General features: G+C 37.3%; 1 protein-coding gene across 1 annotated transcript; it reads left to right on the top strand.

The window, feature by feature from the left end:
* Positions 1–17586: 17586 nt before the first annotated feature.
* LOC134753270 (uncharacterized) lies at positions 17587–23143 on the top strand. The gene has a single exon (XM_063689111.1). The coding sequence runs from the start codon at positions 17890–17892 to the stop codon at positions 23107–23109; it is 5220 nt and encodes a 1739-aa protein (XP_063545181.1). The 5' UTR covers positions 17587–17889; the 3' UTR covers positions 23110–23143.
* Positions 23144–25133: the final 1990 nt, after the last annotated feature.

Genomic DNA, 25133 nt, shown 5'->3' with positions numbered 1-25133 from the left:
TAAATATGAAAAACAAAACGTGAAAGTGAAAAAGCTTGAAAAAGAAATTTAATAATAACTATAGCGAATATGATCGGTTAAGCCGTTTTTGAGCAGTTGTTGCAAAAAGTCTTCCCTTCTTAAGAGTCTCCGGCAAGCTCGGCCGAATTTCACCTTGCCCTACAAACGGAGTTCCGTTCTCATTTTAAAACTACGTGTTGGATTGTAATAAAACTTTGCACATACAATGATATGAGGTATATCTAGGTCTGAAATTAGTTCATATGGCTCTAGTATATAAAACAATCGAAATAGAGCAAAAACAAGTTTTGTATGAAAAACTTAAATTCGCTGTTTTTTACTATGGTATCCGAAGCTACATAAACTAATTTCAGACCTAGATATACCTTATCCTATTGTAAGTACAAAGTTTCAGAGAAATCTAGCTAGTCGTTTTAAAATGAGAGCGTAACTACGTTTGTATGGAGAACCGAGTTTGCCGGAAACTCTTAAGGGGCTTGTAAACGGGCAATATTTTTACTGCAGTATGTGGCCGACAACTATAATATTGGTGTCTTTCTCTAACATGTGAGCAAGAGAGGGACACCAATAGTTGCAGGCCACATATTGCGCCACATACTGCAAAAACCAAAACGTAACGTACGTATTTTTGGTAAAGACAAAAAATACGTAAGTACTAATAAGCGCTGCGAAGGTACTCCCTTTTGCTTGTTATGTAAGTACGTGGTACTCGTACCTACTAATAACCCTCGTTCCCGTCTACGTGCCCCGAGGCGCCGACTCGCCAAATCACGACGGTCACTCAGGGACGGTCATGGGACCAACTATTTACAATTCATTACCCTCAGATATACTTAACTTAAATAGTGACCAAGTATTTAAATCTAAACTTAAACTGCTGCTTATAGAAAAAGCATTCTACAGCATTGACGAATTTATAAATACTCGATCAGGTCGTTGATCTGCATGGTAGTTTAAAAAAATATATTCATTCATGTTAACTATATTTAAATATTATATATTTTTTTGTAAATGTAAAATGTGACCTGTAAAATTTGCTTTTACCAATAAATTTCTGTATTCTGTTCAAGGCAACTAGACTACGGAGCATAGACATGCTCTTGGCCGGTTTTTTGTGTTTGTTGTTTTGAATATAATTTCTCTGTTAACCATGTGTGTGACTGCGCAGTAAACAGCCGTTTGTCGTTTACAGTTTTACACCCACGACCTGCCATTTTCCCGCCTATTTGTCACCGCCGTTCGTGAGGCACGCAACTATCACATTTGCTGTCTAATTAAAGACATACTACTTAATGGACGTGGCTGTAAGGGTTAATAAGTTTAAGAGCCCTTGTATATGGAACGCTGGGTGCTGGGTGGTCGGTAAACTAGAGATGGGCTCAATATAGAGTTTGCCGAATACGAATAATACGGCTGAATACGGATATAAGAATTGGATATTCGGCCCATTTCTAGTGTAAACCACAGTTTGTACCAATTAGTGTCTTAACTCAACTTAATCTTAGCAAGACTCAAAATATTTTAAATTTTAATATTTGTTTAGTTTTTTGTCGCCTATTTACCCTACTAGATATTAAAAAATAATGAAAAAAATGCTGGGTTTGCAATGCCAATCCCTTTTATTATTATCCCTTATATTTATTGGTATTAAACCGCAATCTGACTATTTACAACCTCTCTCTTATCTGACCGAAAAACGATTATTTACACCTGTAAAAATAAATTTTATCTACGAATACCAAATCACATTTATCCCGTAGACATTCAAAAAACACGTTAACAAAAAGTTGTGTAAAATAGGTAAAGTAAACAAATAAAATTATAATGGTAAAAAAAACTTTTTTTTTACTTAGGAGGCATTTTTGCCATAAATAAAATTTGCCTACGGTCTACGGCGTAGCACTAACGCTACAGCGTACGAATATATATACAGTTAAAATAATATCGATTACTTAAAAAAAAACCAAAGTTCACTAACTAAATAATATCTTATACCTTTAAACGAGCAATTCTTGTATATATATATATATATATATACACATATTTCGGGGATCTCAGAAACGGCTCTAACGATTTCGATGAAATTTGCTATTTGGGGGTTTTCGGAGGCGAACAATCTATCGATCTAGCTAGGTCTTATCTCTGGGAAAACGCGTATTTTTGAGATTTTATATGTTTTCCGAGTGAAGCTCGGTCTCCCAGATATTGATAACTAATTGAGTTATTTGAAACATGTATTGCAACCCCCTATAAAAAAAAAGAGAATTAAAATAAATCATGTACACCCATTTTGACGACATTTTGGCAATGTATTAAATGTAATACATATGTTCTTTTATGAGTTCTTGGCAATGTTTCAAATATGATACAAAACAGTTTTATGTAAATATTCTGTGTGTGAAATGTTTTTTAATACGACCACTATGTAAACCCTAATACACTAACAGATGCATTATATGGAAGATTATGCAAAAATTATACACTAATCTAAGAGATGTGCAAAACTTATAGTACGAAACGAGATCTGTTGATTCCACGGCGCCATGTTGATTATTACTAATTAATTTACAATGACACTTGTGTGCATTGTTTTTTGCTATAATAATGGAGGGTAGATCGACATATTCATTTGAGAATGAGAATTATTTTGTTATGTAATAAAGTGAACCTGCTAGATTTTTTAGTGTTCCATGTATCACGGGTGTTACAATGCCAAGATAAGGGTTAAATTGGAACATAGATAATCTACGCTGCCCCAATGCGGGTTGGGGACGTAAGTTCCGAAAACTCATTGGTACGACTGGTACGAGCTAGGATTTGAACCCGCGACCTCCGGATTGAAAGTTGGACGTCAGATCCACTGTGGGCCTCCCTAAAAATATTTTTATAAACTTCTTACTAAGTCAAAAAATACACCTGAGTTTTAAATTTCATTAGCTTAAATATAAATAAATAAATAATAAATATTAGGGGTTATCTTACACAGATCAACCTAGCCCCAAACCAAGCAAAACTTGTACTATGGGTGCTAGGCGACGATATACATACTTATATCGATAAATAGTATAAATACATACTTAAATACATAGGAAACACCCATGCCTCAGGAACAAATATTTGTGTTCATCACACAAATAAATGCCCTTACAGGGATTCGAACCCAGGACCATCGGCTTCACAGGGAGGGTCACTTGTTCATAAAATGTTATACCTACCGTATAACTCTTGGTTTTGTCTGCGCGAATATAACGTGTGGTCATATTGGGATATTTATTTATTCAATATATATATCTATGGAACTTTTGAGGTAACTGAAAATAAATATTTGATAATCCCAAGGGCCTATTCAAAAACGTGAAATATGATACCATCATATCAGGGTGCCTACACCCTATACTTTATTTGGGTTCCGTACCCAAAGGGTAAAAACGGGACCCTATTACTAAGACTGGAGTCTTAGTCTTAGCCTGGTGAGCGACAGACGGACATTCAGACAGACGGACACGGGACCCTTACTAAGACTGGAGTCTTAGTAAGGGTCCCGTGTCCGTCTGTCTGAATGTCCGTCTGTCGCTCACCAGGCTGTATCTCATGAACCGTGATAGCTAGACAGTTGAAATTTTCACAGATGATGTATTTCTGTTGCCGCTATAACAACAAATACTAAAAAGTAGGGAACCCTCGGTGGGCCAGTCCGACTCGCACTTCTCCGGTTTTTTATTACGAGTAGGTAAATATGTATATGTAAAATGTAACTGGCTAAATGCGCTCCATAACACGCGTGCAACACCTCTCATAGTCATTAGCCGATACCTACATTTTGCAAATACATAAATAATATTACTTTCAAGGATTTCTGATTTCGAAACAAAATGTATGAGCTAATAGAAGTTCTCAAAGGCTCTTCAATCACTCCAAACGCAAAGGAAAAATATCTGAAAGGCGCAGCAAACTTCTCAAGTGCCTCTACACGGGCTTGTGGAAAACACAACTTTCCGAGGCCTTCGCTTATCGGGCCTATTTTACGTCGCACCTCCGAAGTTATGTCATTAGTCAATACTTTAATTAAAACCTTCTCATTTCAATTTCATTGTCGGTATGGCATTGAATTGTGACCCAGCATCGTAATTCGGTGTGTGGTTTCGTTACTTGGATTTAGCTTTAGCTGAGTCCCATCCAGTGTAACTCTGCACTGAGAATTAGTGGTACGACACGAAGGTACTGAAGCTGCAGGTCCGACACATGAAATGTGATTGATTGATCATCAATCCAAAAATCGGTTTCGCGGAGTGTTCAGTCAAGGTATTCAGTATCATAATGAAAAAGTGCCAAAAATATGTATACACGACCTTATTGCCCGTATAATAAGGTAGTGTGGACATATTTTTGGCAATTTGTCCGGGTATATATTTAATGCCTGGACTGACGCTATTTGAGTAGGTTTTTAGGTTTTTTTTACCCGACTGCGTCAGAAGGAGGGTAATGTTTTTTACTAACTTGAGCGTTGCGAGTCACCGAGTGAAACACAAAATTTTTCACCACCAACTCGAAAAAATACTAAATGTAAAACATATTTATCATTCCAAATCATCACTTAAAAGTCAATTAGACCACATATTAAATCACATTTACAATCGAATCTATCGCGAATTTATTTTGTTACCTTTATTTACCGACGTTTCGACACAGGTTTCACTGGTCGTGGTCGCGGCTAACTGACGTCCCAGCAAAATGTCAAAACAGAGATTTGTGTGACTACCCCACGAAAAGTGCATTTAAAGTTTGGGGTAGACATCACATTTATAAAACACCCACTACACATGAACATGTTAATTATTGTCAATAGACCAGCCAACATGAGAAAACCACTCAAAATGTGCATTAAATTACTTTGCCACTCTTTTGTATAAAATGCAACTTTCTCATTTAGTTTTTGAAGAATAGGTATAGAGCCTTTATATTATGAGCTGGGGTATCCGTGTGGTGAAAATAATACATTATATCATAGGTAGGTAGGTAGGTAGGTAGTATAGGTACTTTAGACGGATCGCACGAGTTTTGAAGTGATTTGCGGTATCATATTTTGCACGTGTTTACACTATTGCCGTTCTTTTCTTTCCTGCAAAAAGTTGTGTGAGCGAAAGAGAAGATGATTTCAACGAGAGAGATGCGCAGTTTGCACACGAGCGTGGCACTAAAGTAGTTAACACTAAATCAAACGGATGAAAAAAAAACCGGCCAAGTGCGTGTCGGACTCGCGCACCGAGGGTTCACTACTTTTTAGTATTTGTTGTTATAGCGGCAACACAAATACATCATCTGTGAAAATTACAACTGCCTAGCTATCACGGTTCATGAGATACAGCCTGGTGACAGACAGACAGACGGACAGACGGACAGACGGACAGACGGACAGACGGACAGCGGAGTCTTATTAATAGGGTCCCGTTTTTACCCTTTGGGTACGGAACCCTAAAAAGAATACAACTTCTAATTATAGCCTCCACTCGTGACCTCGTCTGCATATAAGTCGTAAAAACTTTTAACTTTTAACCCCATTCTCCATCCTTCAAGTTCGCCAGTCGAATTGCAATAAATCCTTTCTTAGTGAAAGCTCGACAACATTACTTGAAGAATATATCTTTCAAATTTTGGATCATACCTTTATAATAATATTGTAAGGGAATATTGTCTTCGGTTACCGCGATAGTTACTCATGAAATAAAACTATGAAAACGGATTATATCGCGTATATTGAATTTATAATACATCCCGACGTTTCGAACCCTTTACAGCGTTCGTGGTCAACGGGTGACTGAGGAAAAATTCCAAAGTGCAAAAATACCCACATACTAAAAATAATGAACAATCATAGACTATAAACTTTAAGGCTGGTTGTACATGCAAAATCGGTTCATAAGGCTAGTTATACACTACAATTATGTTCAAGTAAAGATATATATATATATATATATATATATATATATATATATATATATATATATATATATATATATACGCGATAAAAACTACGCCGGCTCCAACCCTACACCACGGACCCGAGAAGATTTAATTTCCTCCTAAATTATTATAATTGATATAAACATATCCCAATATGGGACCGGCAACAAACTCGGCGGGACACATCTTTTCAAAACATATTATACTCAGAATGTCCAACATCATCCAACACTAAGGTCTCACAGTCTATGTCTCGCTTGCTCCTTTATCAGATGGAGATCTATCAGATGGACACTTTCATCAAAGGATTGATTCACCCCGCGCCGCTTCGCGCTCGCGTGTTGTTTGCCTACTTATGAATTATCCTACTTAGGTAACGGAACTTTCAAGTATATAATATAACTAATCCATATACATGTCCTTATGTACTGTGCCTTACAAACCGACTAACATAAAGGACTCCGGCTCGGTGGAAGTGGGGTTCGATTTGTTTTCTCTCCTCCCCAGGGGCGGATTAAAAATAAAAAGTATTCTATGTCCATTCCGAGGGTTTATGTTTTCTAGGTACGATATTGAAAATTTAAAATGCTGTAGACCAATTAGAACTTACATTTTGAAATAAATGATGTAATTTTGAATCTTTCGCTCTGACATGTAAAGTTGTAAGGCGCGAACGAGACGCACGGGTACAAAATAGTAGTTAGTTTTGACGATACAATATAACATATGCTATAAACATATTATACATATATATATATATATATATATATATATATATATATATATATATATGTATATAAATATGTACAATCCATAAACTGCTACAACTCTAACCCTTTTCCCTTCTAGAGCAAAAATCAAAGCGAGTAACTTTATTTTTGTGCAGTTTTAGCCAAATGTATTGGCAAGCACTACATATTTACTTAACAAATGCCTCACCTAATAATAGGTCGAATGTATTCTAAAGAATAGGACAGGTACGTGATATACCGATTTCGGGGATAAGAAAAACTATACTCATATTCAGAAAAAATGGACAACAGCTGTAAGCAAATATTTCGGCTATCGCGCTCCGGGTCCCTTTTCTGTACATATGAAAAGAAAGTATGTAGGTACCTATTAAGAATTTATCTGCAGATTGATACAATCTTAGGAGTAATCGGTACCATTATTAATTATATTATTTGACGACCGGTCTGGCCTAGTGGGTAGTGACCCTGCCTGTGAAGCCGATGGTCCTGGGTTCGAATCCCGGTAAGGGCATTTATTTGTTCCTGAGTCTTGGTTGTTTTCTATGTATATATTTATGTTTGAATTCCGCTTTTTCTACTCACGAAGTGGGTTCGCCAGAGTATGCTTAATAATATGCAGTCATTTACTTGTCTTTGGTTGCGGAAATCCTCGCTTTCTCTGACCATTCTGTTTGAAAAATTGAAGAGTGAATTAATTAATTTAATTTAATTAATTTCGCTTAACGCGATTGTTTGCAGAACGTATCCCTCGCGTAAAGCGGGGTATTACTGTATCAGATGGCGACTGTACATATATTATACTGGTAAAATAATGTTATACTGGGAAAATAATAGAAAAACAGAATAAAAGCTTTGTTGAGCTAGTAACGGATAAAATGGCGGGCCGAACTGTACCTACCTACTTTTAAATCCGACGTTGACGCGAATGAACTTTTTCCCTTTTTTGGTTTTTATACGAGCAGGCAGATTTATTGTTTCTCCTACACTCATAAATAATAACTTTTAGCCTTTTGAAATAGTTAAACTTTTATAAAAAAATGGATTTGGGCTTGATCTTCTTTATTGGTAAAAATACAGACAAAGTGGCAGTTTGGGATTAAGCACACATACATGCGCTACCTACTGGAGTTAATAGTTATACCACAAACAGTGAAGCTTATTGTTTATTCTTCCAGTTTAATATAACTTTAAGCATAAAATAAGCTTCAGTTTATAAGATCCCACTGGATCTACTGTTCGTGGGTCTGTTCCACATGTTAGGTAGTTTTTCTATGTGAGCGGTGCGAAGTCCGAGAATAAAAAATAACTTACCTACCTACTTACTTAAACTTCAAAAATACCTACTTCAAGATTTTTGATTTCAGCTTTTCACAAATTTGATATCCAGCTTGAGTTAAGCCTCTGGCAGCTACGCAGCGTACTACGTCGGCGAGCAACACGCGAACGCGAAGCGAAGCGATGCGGCGCGGTGTGAATCAATCCTATGATACCTATAGAAGTGTCCAACGTGGGCGATCTCGTTGCGAACGCGGACGCCGTGGGCCCGCCGCGCCGCGCCGCTTCGCTTCGCGTTCGCGAGTTGTTCGCTTAAGTAAGACGCTGCGTGACGGACGGACGGGCATAGTAATGGCAAAATTATACGGGGTCATTATATGTATATTAACTATGGAACTATGAAAGCGGGGTTACAGTCCATATTTTTTAATTTTTTAACTCACATTAAACATTGGCGATCAAAGGAAATTCAGTCGCTGTGTATGTTTTTGGTTAAACTTTATACTGAAGCCATTCGATTGGATTTTTCGTTCATTGGGCCGTAAAACTAAGCATTATTAATTGAATTTCGTTCAAAGTAACGAATAAGACACGAATACGTGCCTAATAGGTACGCACTGAATTATAAACAATTATAAATTAAACGTTTTGAAAGTTCATATGAGCAGGTAGCCATAAGACGGGACGGGAGATTGGAACTGTGAGAGTAGTAAGCTATCGTCTTGCTGGGCACGTGGGCACAAATATAGTGGAAGTTTTGCGCTGCACCCCGACCAGAGATAGACCAGGAGCGGCATTTTAACTTCTGAAATTATATAATTCGATCTCATTTTGAAATTACTAAAGATTCATCTGTAAACTGTTTGAATGCTACATAGGTACCTTCATTAAATGTACTGCTAAGTACATTTACTATGTAGCATTACCTATTGTTTTCAAAATATGCGTCGCGCATGTTGTTTAATAAAAAAAAAATGTTTTATGTATTTATTTCACAGGTTACTAATACAACTGTTTATGACTTTATTATATTTACACGTTTACGTGATGTTTACTGACACTGCACAATACAAATTAAATGGAACTTAAAAATTACCCGTGACCCCTTCACTAGCCTGTATCGTAGGCTGACACACTTAATATTATGATATTCTTTGAATACCCATTTGATTCTATTCCCTAATTTGTTTTTACCGAGTAAGCACATTGGTTATTTGCTGTTGTTATTTACTGTAAGCTTATAGGAATGAACTTATGTGAATTTTCAAAATTGAAATTTTACCTCTGTTGACGCGCCATCTATGTGTGCGTGCGCACACAGACACCACCCGATCTACGCGGTGCCGCAAGCGCCGGCCCGCCGCCTGCTCCGATCCGTAACAGCGCCGACGGCACGCGTCGCTTTGTCGCGCGCCCATACATTCAAGCAATGTCATTTAATCGCTACGATAATTAAAAAACGTTAAAAAATCCATCAAGTGTTGTCTCATCATCTCCACAAGAACCTGCGCCAACAGATTCGAGCCGGATGAGGCTTTGGAATCCACTATCTAAAGGAGGACAAAGGATTTCATCGGCGCGGTCGAACAAAGGAGTCGACATTTTGGATTTTGAACACGTTGAGATTCAACCAAATTCAAGAAGATTCAACCAATCTATACCTGAGTCTACAATATTTAAGCGAGAATATACCAGGAAAAGGGTTTGCATAGGCATTTGTGTAAGTTCGTTCCAATTAATTCCATTTAATTGCATTTAACTTTCCTGCCTTTCATACAAAGTGCTGTGCTTTTTTCCATCAAAACCACTATCTAAAGGTTTCATTTCAATCTAAAATCCCAATTAGTGCTATAATTCCGTCTACATATTGCCCATTTTTACTAAAAATTTCCTTCTTTTGGAATCGAAAATTCACATCGATCTTTTTCATTGTTTAAATCGAAATCAAAGTAGCTTCAATATCTTGTTTTCAGAGGTCTAGAAGACTGTGTTGCCTCTATTTGAGCCAATACAGAACAAAAATTGAAATTTTAGCTAATTTTTATTCGAACATTCCAGAACCGGCGTGGGGTCAAAGTCCGCGCTAGCGCCGGCCGGCCGCCTGCCTATAGACCTGTACCGCTGGCTATATTTTGACCCCTAGGTTATAAAAATATTAAAGTCAATTCTGTTTTCGCTTATGAATACTTTGTTAAGATGTAAATCTTACATTTTGTTTTGTGTCATATATATAATTTGCTTTTCTAGTAATTTGTTATTTTGTGGTAATTATTTTTTATTTTGAATTATCTTGGAGAAAAAAATATTCGAGAGAAAACATGTAACTGTGTTGCATTTAGGATAGTGTTTTTAGTGTGAAAACATAGTTTGTGTCAATTACGTCCACTGCAATCTGATACTATGTCATAATATTCTAAAAGACACAAAAAAAAATTAGAGTTAAAAAAATTTACTTAGGTCGAATTTAATAGTTTAAATAGGTCCATTAAATAATTTTGTGTCTTATTAAGGCATAGCTTCATAAGATATTTGATGATTTTGTTGTAACAGGCTGTCACCGTTACAAAAGAATATTAAAGATATTAGAGTTTACATCTTATTAATTTGAAATGCGGGATAAATAAGATGTATGAATTTGTGTCACTTTCATCCACTGCATAAACAAATATTACAAAAATATTATTTGCGTTCAAACGAAGCTAGCGGGCGGTCTGAATGGGCAACGGAGGCCGTGCAGGGTGGGGCCACGGCGTGACCTTGCCGTACGCAACGCATGTTTACTTCGCCTGTGCGCCAAATTAACGCAACTTATTCAAAGAAGTTACGCAAACAACACAACAACAAGCAACAAGCAAGCAAAGAATGCGTCGAATTATCTTTTACCTATTTAAAACTCATAGATATTGTACAATGTCACCATTATGCAAAAGAACTGTAAGTACATGTTTGATTTGCGAGCGAGCTGGCAACATTGCGCAGGGAAATCTTAAAAATATCGCGTTTACGTGAACGCCACATACATTTGTGACAGTGATAGGGAAAAGGTACCACTAAAGTAAAATTTGGTTATTAATACCGTGACTTTCTTTCATTCTTTGATAAAAAAAATTGCTATTTATGCAACAAGTGCGGAAATCATCTTTACGCACGTGTATCATACAATGTTTTACTATGCATTGTGCGAGTAAATAAAAAAACATGTCATGGCAAATAAGTTTAATTATTAAAAGGAGTGTTTTAAATCGACACGAGTTGCGAATTACCTATTCGCACGTGTATCGTACGTTTTACAGTACATATGGCCCTTTAAACTTTCGACATATGCACGGTAAGTGCTCTTTTCCGCACTAGTGCGAGAAAGTAGCACCATATGTACTGTAAAAAAAAATTGAAAACAAAAAGCACTAGTGCGGAAAAGCAGTACTTTCCGCACGATATGGCTCCGTAGGAAACGCACTTTTCGAGCACATGCATTGTAAAAAAATATATAGGACGGTATCTCCTAAACCATGCGTCGTAGCGCAAAAATAATAAAATTTTCGTTCCCCTTTATGTAACCCAAAAGTAATACATGAAAAATACAATGAAAAAAAAAGAAACAAAATCTTTATAGGGCTGTATTAGCTGTATCTCCTATATCGTGCATCGTAGCGCAAAAATAATTAAATTTTCGCTCCCCTTTAAGAAGCCCCTAATTAAGATTTAAAAACGCAAAAAAGAAAAAAAAAGAGGAAAAAATCTTTATAGGGCTGCATCTCCTAAACCGTGCATCGTAGCACAAAAATAATCAAATTTTCGTTCCCCTTAAGAAATCCTTAATTAAAACTTTTAAAAAAACCAGGAAAAAAACTATAGAGCTATTATAGCTATATATATAGATATAATATCTCCTAAACCGTGCGTGGTGGCGCAAAAATAATAAAAATTTCGTTCCCCTTTATGAAGCCCCAAAGTAATATACTAAAAACACAATGAAAAAAAAGAAAAAAAATAACAAAAAAACTTTATAGGGCTGTATCTCCTACACCGTGCATCGTAGCGCAAAAATAATTAAAAAAAATCCCTTTAAGAAACCCCTAATTAAGATTGAAAAACGCAAAAAAGAAAAAGTGGAAAAAAAAAATCATTTTAGGGCTGTATCTCCTAAACCGTGCGTCGTAGCGCAAAAATAATAAAATTTTCGTTCCCCTTTACGGAACCCCAAAGTAATATACAAAAAAACCCAATGAAAAAAAAACAAAAAAAAATCTTTATAGGGCTGCATATCCTAAATCGTGCATCGTAGCGCAAAAATAATCAATTTTTCGTTCCCCTTTAAGGATCCCTTAATTAATACTTTAAAAAAAAACAAAAAAAAAACAGGAAAAAATCTTTATAGAGCTATACTCCTAAACCGTGCGTGGTAGCGCAAAAAGAACAAAATTTTCGTTCCCCTTTACGGAACCCCAAAATAATGTACAAAAAACACAATGAAAAAAAAAACAACAAAAAAAATCTTTATAGGGCTGCATCTCCTAAACCGTGCATCGTAGCACAAAAATAATCAAATTTTCGTTCCCCTTTAAGAAACCCTTAATTATAACTTAAAAAAAAACCAGGAAAAAAAACTTTATAGAGCTATTATAGCTATATATTAGAGATCCACGCCGCAGCCAAAAAACCCGGCGGCGGCGCGCTGGGTTTTGAACCCGGCGCGGCGCGGCGTCACCGGCGTGAGGACATTTTTTAGGAGGAATAATTAAAAAAAAACATAACTATGCTAGGAATAAACATTTATTTCTTATCTCCATCAATCACTGACTAAAAATTGTTTACAGTACAGCTACAGTGGTTGTAATTATCGTGAATAAAAAATATTTTGTTCACCTTTGCCGGATTTAAGCGCGATCGCTTAGCAGTCAAAACCATCCCAGCTACAGAAAACACCCTTTCACTGGGTGTACTTGTAGCTGGAATGCTTAAAAGTGACCGCGCCAACCCTGCAAGCTAAGGAAACATTTTTTTTTGTTCCCAATACAATATCGCCTACCCTGTTCGTTCTGCATATCAATGATATGTTATTTACTAACAATATTCATTGCTATGCGGATGACAGCACTGGTGATAGCTGTTATACAGGTCGTGCAAACGCCCCCCCCTGAGCAGGTGTCGGAGTGCAGGATGCGACTTGTGTCTGAGATCGAGACGTCCCTTGAATAGGTCTCCGAATGGGGTAGACGTAACCTCGTCCAGTTCAACCCTAGTAAGACACAAGTCTGCGCGTTTTCCGCCAAAAAAAACCCCATTTGTCACGGCGCCAAAGTTTCAGGGCATTCCCCTTACCACCGCTAAAAGTATCGCGATACTTGGTGTCGACATTACGAACGAAGTCCAGTTTCGTAGTCATCTGGAACAAAAAGCCAAACTGGCCTCCAAAAAACAGAGCCAAACAGTACTTCACACCGGGTCACCGACTTTTGTTATATAAAGTGCAGGTTCGACCTCATATGGAGTACTGTTCTCATCTCATCACTGGTCTGGCGCTCCACAATACCAGCTCCTTCCCCTTGACTCCATCCAACGGCGGGCAGTTCGTATTGTCGGCGATCCCGAACTTACTGTACAATGGGGAATGTTCCGAAGAACTTTTTGATCTGGTGTCATCGTCTCGTTTCTATCACCGCACGCACCTCCCGCCAAAGGAGCAAAACTCATCCTCACTTCTTAGACACATGGCACACCAAGAATAAGCGGGCATCTCGCTCGTTTCTTCCCAGAACGTGCAAAATGTGGAATGAGTTGCCTCCTGAGGTATTTCCTTTGCGCTTCGACATGGGATTCTTCAAGAAGCGGGTATTTAGGGTTCTCAAGGGTCGGCAATGCTTAAGGGCTCCTGTGTTGTTGCTTATGTCCATGGGCGACGATGACTGCTTCCCATCAGCCGGCTCGTCTGCTCGTTTGCTGACTATCACATAAAAAAACTAGTCAAGCCAAGCACTGCAATGAAGTGAGTGAGCCAGCGTTCGTTCTTTCACTTCACTCACGCGGCGTGATGGATAGATGATGCGGTGGGGATGGGGGTCAGTGGAGCGGGCGGGAGTGATGCATGCAGCGACCAGTCGCTAGCGCACGGAATGGCGACAGCGCATTGTTTGTTTTGGTCGGTTTGTTCATCATATTTATTCGAATTTCGAGGTCGGCGCGAAATTTTGAACGAATATAATATCTCCTAAACCGTACGTGGTGGCGCAAAAATAATAAAATTTTCGTTCCCCTTTATGCAACCCATAATTTATATTTAAAAAAAAACCGCAAAATTTAAAAAAAAAAAACATTATAGGGCTGTATCTCTTAAACCATGCGTCGTAGCGCAAAAATAATTTAAAAAAACCCCTTTAAGAAACCCGTAATTAATACTTAAAAAAAAAAACAAAAAAAAACCAGGAAAAAAAACTTTATAGAGCTGTATCTCCTAAACCGTGTGTGGTACCGCAAAAACAATAAAATTTTCGTTCCCCTTTATGCAACCCATAATTTATATTTAAAAAAAACGCAAAATTTAAAAAAAAAATCTTTATAGGGCTGTATCTCCTAAACCATGCGTCGTAGCGCAAAAATAATAAAATTTTCTTTCCCCTTTATGCAACCCATAATTTATATTTAAAAAAAAACGCAAAATTAAAAAAAAAACATTATAGGGCTGTATGTCTTAAACCATGCGTCGTAGCGCAAAAATAATTTAAAAAACCCCTTTAAGAAACCCGTAATTAATACTTAAAAAAAAAAACAAAAAAAAACCAGGAAAAAAAACTTTATAGAGCTGTATCTCCTAAACCGTGCGTGGTACCGCAAAAATAATAAAATTTTCGTTTCCCTTTATGAAACCCGAAAGTAAGATACAAAAAACACAATGTAAAAAAGAAAAAAAGAAAAAAAAAAAACAATAAAAAAATCTTTATAGGGCTGTATCTCTTAAACCATGCGTCGTAGCGCAAAAATAATTTAAAAAACCTCTTTAAGAAACCCGTAATTAATACTTTAAAAAAAAAACAAAAAAAAACCAGGAAAAAAAACTTTATAGAGCTGTATCTCCTAAACCGTGCGTGGTACCGCAAAAATAATAAAATTTTCGTTCCCCTTTTTGAAACCCCAAAGTAATATACAAAAAACACAATGTAAAAAAGAAAAAAAGAAAAAAAAAACAATAAAAAAATCTTTATAGGGCTGTATCTCTTAAACCATGCGTCGTAGCGCAAAAATAATTTAAAAAACCCCTTTCAGAAACCCGTAATTAATACTTAAAAAAAAAACAAAAAAAAACCAGGAAAAAAAACTTTATAGAGCTGTATCTCCTAAACCGTGCGTGGTACCGCAAAAACAATAAAATTTTCGTTCCCCTTTATGCAACCCATAATTTATACTTAAAAAAAAACGTAAAATTAAAAAAAAAAATCTTTATAGGGCTGTATCTCCTAAACCATGCGTTGTAGCGCAAAAATAATAAAATTTTCGTTCCCCTTTATGAAGCCCCTAAATAATATATAAAAACACAAGAAAAAGAAAGAAAAAAATAATAACAAAAAAACTTTATAGGGCTGTATCTCCTAAACCGTGCATCGTAGCGCAAAAATAATCAATATCCGTTCCCCTTTAAGAAGCCCCTAATTAAGATTTAAAAACGCAAAAAAGAAACAGAAAAAAATCATTTTAGGGCTGTATCTCCTAAACCATGCGTCGTAGCGCAAAAATAATAAAATTTTCGTTCCCTTTTATGAAACCCCAAAGTAATAACAAAAAACGCAATGACAAAAAAAAGAAAAAAAAAACAACAAAAAAACTTTAGGGATGTATCTCCTAAACCGTGCATGGTAGCGAAAAATAATCAAATTTTCGTTCCTCTTAAGAAGCCCTTAATTAAGATTTAGAAACGTAAAAAAGAAAAAGAAAAAAATCTATATAGGGCTGTATCTCCTAAACCGTGCGTCGTAGCGCAAAAATAATCAACTTTTCGGTCCCCTTTATGTAACCATTAATTTATACAAAAAAAACGCAAAAAAAAAGAGTTTTTTTTTTATAGGGCTTGATCTCCTAAACCATGCGTCGTAGCGCAAAAATAATTAAATTTTCGTTCCCCTTTATGAAACCCCAAAGTAATATACAAAAAACACAATGTAAAAAAGAAAAAAACAATAAAAAAAACTTTATAGGGCTGTATCTCCTAAACCGTGCGTCGTAGCGCAAAAATAATCAAATTTTCTTTCCTCTTTATTCAACCCTTAATTTATATTAAAAAAAAAAAAAAAACGCTTTCACTAAACTGCTGTAACTCGGAAACTTAGAATCCACAAAGGGGACTTTACTAAATTATGACACATATTAAAGCCTGACCAGTAATATATGATCATTGTCAAGAGGGCGCTGTTCATTCTCATGTATAGGGTGACAGTTCAGTATAGTATGAAAAAATATTGTATTTAATGAACATCATCAATGTAATTAATGTTGCTTGCCACGCTTAAACATAACAAAAATCACAATAAATTGCGTCTTAAAATAAACTTAAAAAGTCTAGTACTAAAAATCGAAACAAAAGTAATTTTTAAGTCGCTGTTGTGACATTCTCAATCAAAAGGTAGGTACCACTTTGTCGTTTACCATAAAGACGAAATTTGATTATATCTTTATACAAATAACCTGTCAGAGAAAGTGGTACCTTTTGATTAGGAACGTCACAAATGTTGGTCAGTATGAGGAGTGCAGCCTACAGTTTATTTTTAATTATATTTATATACCTACTACGGTAAGATTGATAAGACAATGTAATTATGCCTACGAATGAAATAAATACACTGTATCGCAAAACTAAGTGGCGAGACAGCTCATAATGCCATCTCTTGGTTGGTCTTAACAAGGGTAAAGGAGATAGTATTAAGATCTCAGTCGCCAGCTGATATTGCGGCAAGTATAATAAGCACCCCACCCGCGTAGGTACCCTTCCCCGCGCACGCCCTTCTTGCTCAATTGAGTTTTATTTTGCCAGATAGTAAAAAAACCGTGGATCAAAATGACCCAAATTATGAATGATGTCTCAATGTGGTATTATAATATTGTAGACGTAAACTTAATAACATGAATTTTTTTTTGTGGCAGATACAGGTTGTTAATTAGAAAAAAAATTTTTTTTAATAAAAGCGGTGGATGAATTTGACACAGATTTGTTTGAATAACATATAACAATGTTCTGTAAAGTACAACACTTCACTTACCGACTCTAATATTTTTTTCAGCGTTTTAGGATCAATATTAGGTATTTATTAAATGCCATTATACCCGTGGATGAAAATGACACAAAATGCGTGTGTACGTCGGAAGCCACTTTGCCTTTACAGGGAAACAAAGAATTTCGTCTCGAATATTTTTTTTACAGAATGCTGATTGAAAAAAGAAATACCTAAATTTCTACCTAAGCAAATACCTAGGATGACACAAAATATTATTTTTAGGTTTAGTATATGGTCTGGAAACTATATATAAAAAATAAGCAACATTAATATTCTTATAACCTCAGAAGTTATTGGTACAGGTCTACTACGTGACCGCGCGCTGTCTCGATTAACGGGAATTCGGGCGTGGCTTGTGCGCACGTTTGCTTGACTATCCTTCTGCCTGCTTAACCACCCTTCGCATAAAATTTAAGTATATTTCCAATAGTTCTCACTCTTTTGAACAATACTCTAAATCATTTAGGGCGTGTTTAATCATTATTTTCTTACAGCTGTAGGGCAGTTTGAGATTTATTTCGTTTTTATTATCACATTCTATACAACACTTTAACGCAAGCTTCAATAATTACAATATATTTTGTTCGATTGATTAATTTCTTCTTCCTTTACACTTCATCATGGATAATTTAAAATCACTAAAGAAAAGCCGAGCAAGTTTCAAAGCAAAGCTGACTGTTTTTAAAGATTATTTAAATGCTTTGCTACCTAGCAGTGAGCTTAATAGCGTACAAATGCAGGAGCTTACCCTGCGACATGCCAAAATGTCAGAAATGTACAACGATTTCGATTCCATACAAAATGATATAGAAAGCTTGACGGAAATTCCAGATGAGGAGTACGCAGAGCGGACTTCCTTCGAGGACCGGTACTTCGGCGCCATGGCTGCTGCGCAAGACCTGCTCAGCAAGCATGCCGCGCCCGCCGGACCTGCCTCTGCGGAGCACGACAGAGGATCGGTGTCGGGATCAGGTGATGCTGTATTCTCAAGTAAGCCAAACATTAAACTTCCAACAATTCATCTCCCGACTTTCTCTGGTCGATATCAGGATTGGCTAGAGTACCATGACACTTATAAATCACTTATACACAATAACACATCCATACCTAACATTCATAAGTTCCACTATCTAAGGAACTCTTTGAAGGACAGTGCGTCATTAATCATTAAATCACTAGAGTTTTCAACTGAGAATTATGATGTTGCTTGGGACCTGCTGTGCGAGCGTTTTAATAACGATCGTATTTTAGTAAATAACCATATTCAAGCTTTGTTCAGTATAAAGCCAGTAACGCAAGAGTCTTCCAAAGCCTTGCGTAATATGATAGACTGGGTAAATAAAAACTTGAGAGCCTTAAAAACATTAAAATTACCTACTGAACACTGGGATGTTTTAATTATCCATATGATGTCTAGTAAACTTGATGCAGTCTCAATGCGCGATTGGGAAACCGAACGTAACAAAATTGTAGGTATTCCCACCTTTAGTGATTTCACAAATTTCTTGAAGGGTCGTGCGGACCTCCTTGAAACCATGGAAGAGGCTCAAATGCAATCAAAGGTTCCTCGTAGGCAAAGTGACGTCACGCACAACCGCCCAAGGACATTTGTCGTAAATGAATCAAAACAAAAACAATATAAATGCCCTGTATGCGCAAACTATCACACAATATACCAATGCTCTAAATTTAAAGCTATGTCTATAGAATCTCGCATCGATAAGATAAAGCAGTTGAGTCTTTGTACTAATTGTCTTCGCGCAGGGCACGACGAACCACGCTGTCGACTTAGTTCATGTCGTTTGTGTACCAACCGTCACAACACCTTATTGCATATTAACACTCAATCCACAGAACCACTGGCTAGCAAATCATCTACTAAAAGTGACTGTGTCTTACCATGCGTGCAGGACCAATCTAAACCTGCACAAGACAACATCACACTATCTTCTATACATTGCAGCCAAACTCTTCTTTCTACTGCTATAGTCAATGTGCAAGACCACTCTGGTCAAACACACAAGGTCCGTGTTATGTTAGACAACGGATCAACTATTTCATTCATCACAGAATCTTTACAAAAACAATTAGGGATACCCAGTTATTCTACATTTACCTCAGTTAACCTACTGGAGGACAAATCAACGACAACCACTAAAAAATGTGACGTCACTATATCGTCACTATACGATCGCAATTATACAACCGATGTTGATTGCTATGTTTTATCTCGGGTCACCGATGTCATACCCACTAATCCAATTAATTGCAATGCCTTCAAAATTCCCTCTCACATCCACCTCGCGGACCCATCATTTTCAGAACCGTCAGAGGTGCAGATGCTGCTGAGCGCTGAAATCTTTTGGGATGTACTTTGCCAAAACAAGATATCCCTAGGCAAGAATCTACCAACACTAGTTGAAACAAAACTAGGGTGGTTAGTAGTTAAATTACCATATTCAAACAAAACAAAACAAAATACAGTCCACTGCCATTTCTCTAACACAGAGCTAGATCAAAAACTAAACAATTTTTTTGATGATGACGGTTTCTCTAATATTGAAAAGATATGTAACAAATCTAAAACTGATAGCGAGTGTGAACGAATCTTTACAAGTACTACCACGCGCCACTCGGATGGGAAATTCGTTGTAACTGTACCACTTAAAGAGTCCCCCGAGGTGTTAGGTAACTCTAAAGAACAAGCTTTGACAAGATTTCATTCATTAGAGCGCAAATTTAAACGGGAACCGGAATTCAAAGAGCAATATACTAAATTTATGAACGAATATTTACAATTAGGTCATATGTCAGAAAATAAAGACTCTCAAAACGATACATTTTCTTATTTTCTTCCACATCATGGAATTTTGCGCGAGGGGAGCCTCACTACCAAGTTAAGATCTGTTTTCGATGGATCAGCTGTCACAAGCTCAGGAAAGTCATACAATGACATTCAACACATAGGCCCGGTTGTCCAAGACGATTTATTGAGCATTCTCATTCGATTCAGACAACATAGATTTGTTGCAACTTCTGATGTAGCTAAAATGTATAGACAGATTTATGTAAGAGAAGATCAACGAAGTTTGCAGCAAATCCTATGGCGGTCTGATCCCACACAACCAATTAACCAGTACAAACTAAACACGGTTACCTATGGCACGGCCTCAGCTCCCTGGTTAGCGACAAGAACACTAAAACAATTAGGTATCGATTGCAAGGACGAACTTGCACGTGAAACAATTTTGCATGACTTTTACGTTGATGACTACATCACTGGTCATGATAATGAACAAACACTCATACATACATGTCAAAATGTCATTAGCGAGCTAGAACCCGCTCACTTCCATTTACGAAAATGGCGGTCTAACAAACCGTCCATTCTAAATCAAATTATAAATGAAAACAATTATGATGATTTACTAAATCTGAACAATGATGAATATGCCAAAACTTTAGGCCTACTTTGGGCTTGTAAACGAGACACATTATTGTTTTCATTGCCAAACACAATTCAAAATCCTAAAACAAAACGCGCTATTTTGTCCACTATAGCACAAGTGTTTGACCCACTGGGCTTAATAAACCCTTGCATGTTACAGGCAAAACTCATCCTCCAGGCTCTTTGGTCTCAAAACATTCCGTGGGACTCTCAGCTACCGGGCGAGGTTGAGTCACAATGGGACCAGTTTGTCAAATACTTGCCAGATATTTCTAAAATCGAAATTCCTCGCAGAGCACTATGCGACGATTTCGTAACTGTTCAATTACATGCATTTAGTGACGCATCAATGAAAGCTTACGCTGCCTGTGTATACTTACGTACAGTGTCGAAAAGCGGTAACGTAAGTGTACATTTGCTGGTTGCAAAAAGTAAATTGGCCCCACTTAGGCAGCGCCTAACTATTCCAAAATTGGAATTATGCGGTAGTCTCCTAGCCACACAACTAACAAAAAAGGTTGTAAACTCATTACGCCTAGAAATAGACTCAATTTATTTTCACTGTGACTCAACCATTGTGCTTGGCTGGCTAAAAACCTGTAAAAAACAGCTTAAACAATTTGTCCATAACAGAGTCACTGAAATTACTAACGCCTTTGACCCATCAGCATGGCATTATGTCCCAACTGATATGAACCCTGCTGACATAGGGTCTAGAGGTCAAAACGCTTTACAGCTCAAAAATTCAACTTTGTGGTTCCAAGGTCCACATTTTTTACACCAAAAGGACATTCAATGGCCATTGCAGCCTCAAAGTGTGAATGTTTCTGATTTGCCTGAAATTAAAACTCATTGTCATATTTCAGCAGCTGCAGATATACAGGAAAATGATTTCACTGAAAAGTTTTCAAACTTTAGCAAAATGCAGCGTGTTGTAGCTTACATGTACAGATTTAAACACAATTGTCAAAACACAAATAAACGCTTTGGTCCATTACGTATTTCAGAACTAAAATTAGCATTGATTTCTTTATGTAAAAAGGTACAATCAGAAATATTCAACAAACAATTTTTATTGCTCACTAAGGGCACACTCACCACAAAAGATAAAATAATAAAATTAAATCCATTTATTGACCAGGACAACCTGATCAGAGTTGGAGGACGATTATCCAACTCAAACTACGACTATGACACTAAACATCCAATCTTGCTACATGCATCTCACCATATAACAAAAACATTGGTACAACATTACCATAAAATACATTTACATGCAGGACCCCAATTGCTATTATCCATGTTACGTCATAAGTTCTGGATAATAAGCGGTCGCAACCTTTGTCGGAAGATAACACATGACTGTTTAACTTGTCTTCGTTTCTCAGGTCGTACATACCAGCCTATCATGAGTCCACTTCCTGCACAGAGGTTGCACGCTGATCACCCTTTCACACACACAGCCACAGATTATGCTGGGCCTATCCTGATATTGAATAGAAAAGGTCGCGGCGCTCAACTAATAAAGGCATACATAGTTGTGTTTGTCTGTCTGGCTGTGAGAGCAGTACACCTCGAGCTCGTCACCGATCTGACGTCTCAAGGTTTCATTGCCGCTTTAAATCGATTTATTGCCCGCAGAGGTAAGCCGGCAACTTTACTTTCAGATAACGGTACCCAGTACGTAGGATCATGTAATGAACTAGCTAAATTTCTAAAGGAAAACAGTAATGACATAACTGCTTACTCTGCTGAAAACGAAATAAAGTTCAAATTCGCCCCAGCTTACAGTCCAAATTTCAACGGTTTGTCAGAAGGATCGGTCAAGTCTGTAAAATATCACTTGAAACGCGTTCTATCTATGACTAATTTAGACTACGAACACATGAATTCGGCCTTGGTTCATATAGAGGGGACGCTTAACTCTAGGCCTCTCACTCCTCTTTCTTCTGATCCTTCAGATCTAGCTCCCTTATGTCCAGCACATTTCTTAATTGGACGAACGATCACATTGCCACCTGCACCCCAGGTGGAAGAAACTCGACCACTTACGACGCTCTCCAAATACATGAGAGTACAACAGCTTAAGGCTCATTTTTGGAAAAGATACTCAAAAGAATACATTTCAGAGCTCCAGTCCCGCAGCAAGTGGCGCACTCAAGGTGCGCATCCACAACTGGGCGAGATGGTCATCATCAAGGATGACCGCCTACCACCGAACCGATGGCTGCTCGGACGAGTCACGGCCGTCCACCCGGGCAGCGACGGCGTCAACCGCGTCGCCGACATCCTCACCACTACTGGGACCCTGCGCCGGGCATACAACCGGCTCTGCCCACTTCCATCAACGTTGGATCAGGCAGCTCCTGACCCAAGGGGGCCAGCCTGTTGACGCGCCATCTATGTGTGCGTGCGCACACAGACACCACCCGATCTACGCGGTGCCGCAAGCGCCGGCCCGCCGCCTGCTCCGATCCGTAACAGCGCCGACGGCACGCGTCGCTTTGTCGCGCGCCCATACATTCAAGCAATGTCATTTAATCGCTACGATAATTAAAAAACGTTAAAAAATCCATCAAGTGTTGTCTCATCATCTCCACAAGAACCTGCGCCAACAACCTCAAAACCATACAATAATTAATGAAATTTTTATGTAATGCTATTTGACGATTCGCCGAAATTAATTACTTATGGAATAAATTGTTAGCTAATTAATATAATTTGTCAGTAAAGTTTTCGTCGATACAATCGTAAACGTTCAATCAATGTTGAGACCTCCAGTAATTCCTCCTACCTCCCGTTGAGGCGCAGTTGTGTAAGATGCAATGTGCAATGTGCAGTAAAGGAGACTACGATATTGCACCTGCGCGGTTAGCAATAGCTTCGCTTGTAGTTGGATATTCAAAAACTCCAATGGCCTAAAACTGTAAAAGAGGGGAAGACCTTCAACCGGGGTGTAATGAATAAGGATAAAAATCGGAAATGACATTTTTATTTGTACCACATTATTAATACTAGACTGTAGACTATAATTATTAGTTGTACATAGTGTTCAAATTAGTTATTAGTTTTATGTAGTTTGTGATAGTTAGTGTTAATTTGTACTTCCTTGGAGATTGATTGGATACTCCACTGAACACTGTTTATGATCGCAATATGAAATGATTCATATAGTATGTGCGGAAAGAGTTATGTTACCTCGACATTGGCAGAATTGGGCAGAATCATTAAAACCTTGATGGAGCCATAACACGCGAAATTAAATTGAATCGTTCGTCGCATAAGTAGGGACGTTATGAAAAAACTGCATCAAACAACGTATATTATCCATTATCATGATAAAATAGTTTTCGCTGATATTGACAAAAATCGCTATAGAGGTTCAAAACCTCGTTTTGGTAGGTTCTAACAGAATTGACTTATAGGCATGAGATTACGCTTTGGAAAAGTGAACCAATAATGTACACCCTTTACAAAAACCTTCAAAATGGTTAAAAAGAGGACTTTATCGCCAAATGGGGGATCGGAATTCCTAACCCTTTTTGTTAGGGCAGCAGCAATTCAAATGGAAAAGGCTTGAAAGAAAAAAATAAATCGATCTCTTTAGCCAATGTCTGCTGGAAACATTTCTAGTGGCTATTATATGAGTTTTGAATGATCAATTTAAGTTGGCCCGATGGGAGAAAGAACTCAGACCAAAGCTTAGGAAAGAATAAACGCGGCATCGATTACCAAAAAATAAAAAGTTACAGGCAAAAGTTATCAGTTTAAATTATGTAGTTATGCAGTTTAAGAGTACCCGGCAAGCTCGGTTCTCCATAAAAACGTAGTTACGCTCTCATTTTAAAACGACGACTAGAGGTAACTAGATTGCTCTGAAACTTAGTACTTACAATAGCATAAGGTATATCTAGGTCTTCAGTTTATGTATCTTCAGATACCACAGTAAAAAAAAATACAGCGAATTTAAGTTTTACATACAAAACTTGTTTTTGCTCTATTTCGATTGTTTTATATACTAGACCTATATAAACTAATTTCAGACCTAGATATAAATCATATCATTGTAAGTACATGCAAAGTTTTATTACAATCCAACACGTAGTTTTAAAATGGGAACGCAACTCCGTTTGTATGGGAAGTTGAAATTCGGCCGAGCTTGCCGGAGACTTAAATATTATTATTAATTTATATTAAACTTCATTGTTATGTTATTTATTTTTCTTACTAAATTTAAGACTGATTTGATTTGCACGCTTGCATGCAGGCAAGATACACAGTACTTCTAAAAATAATATTATTAATAGATGGATACAGTCTAAGGAAAAAACGTGCCTCGTAAATCACGAAAATTTGATTCTCGATCAGATGTCGCTATTACCTTTGGCCTACTCTCGTATAGAGGGCGTTGGCGGT

This window comes from Cydia strobilella, chromosome 2 (genome assembly GCF_947568885.1).
Source record: "Cydia strobilella chromosome 2, ilCydStro3.1, whole genome shotgun sequence".
Lineage (NCBI taxonomy): Eukaryota > Metazoa > Arthropoda > Insecta > Lepidoptera > Tortricidae > Cydia > Cydia strobilella.
The sequence above is the reverse complement of the archived record's forward strand: the minus strand, read 5'-3'. Positions and strand labels throughout refer to the sequence as shown.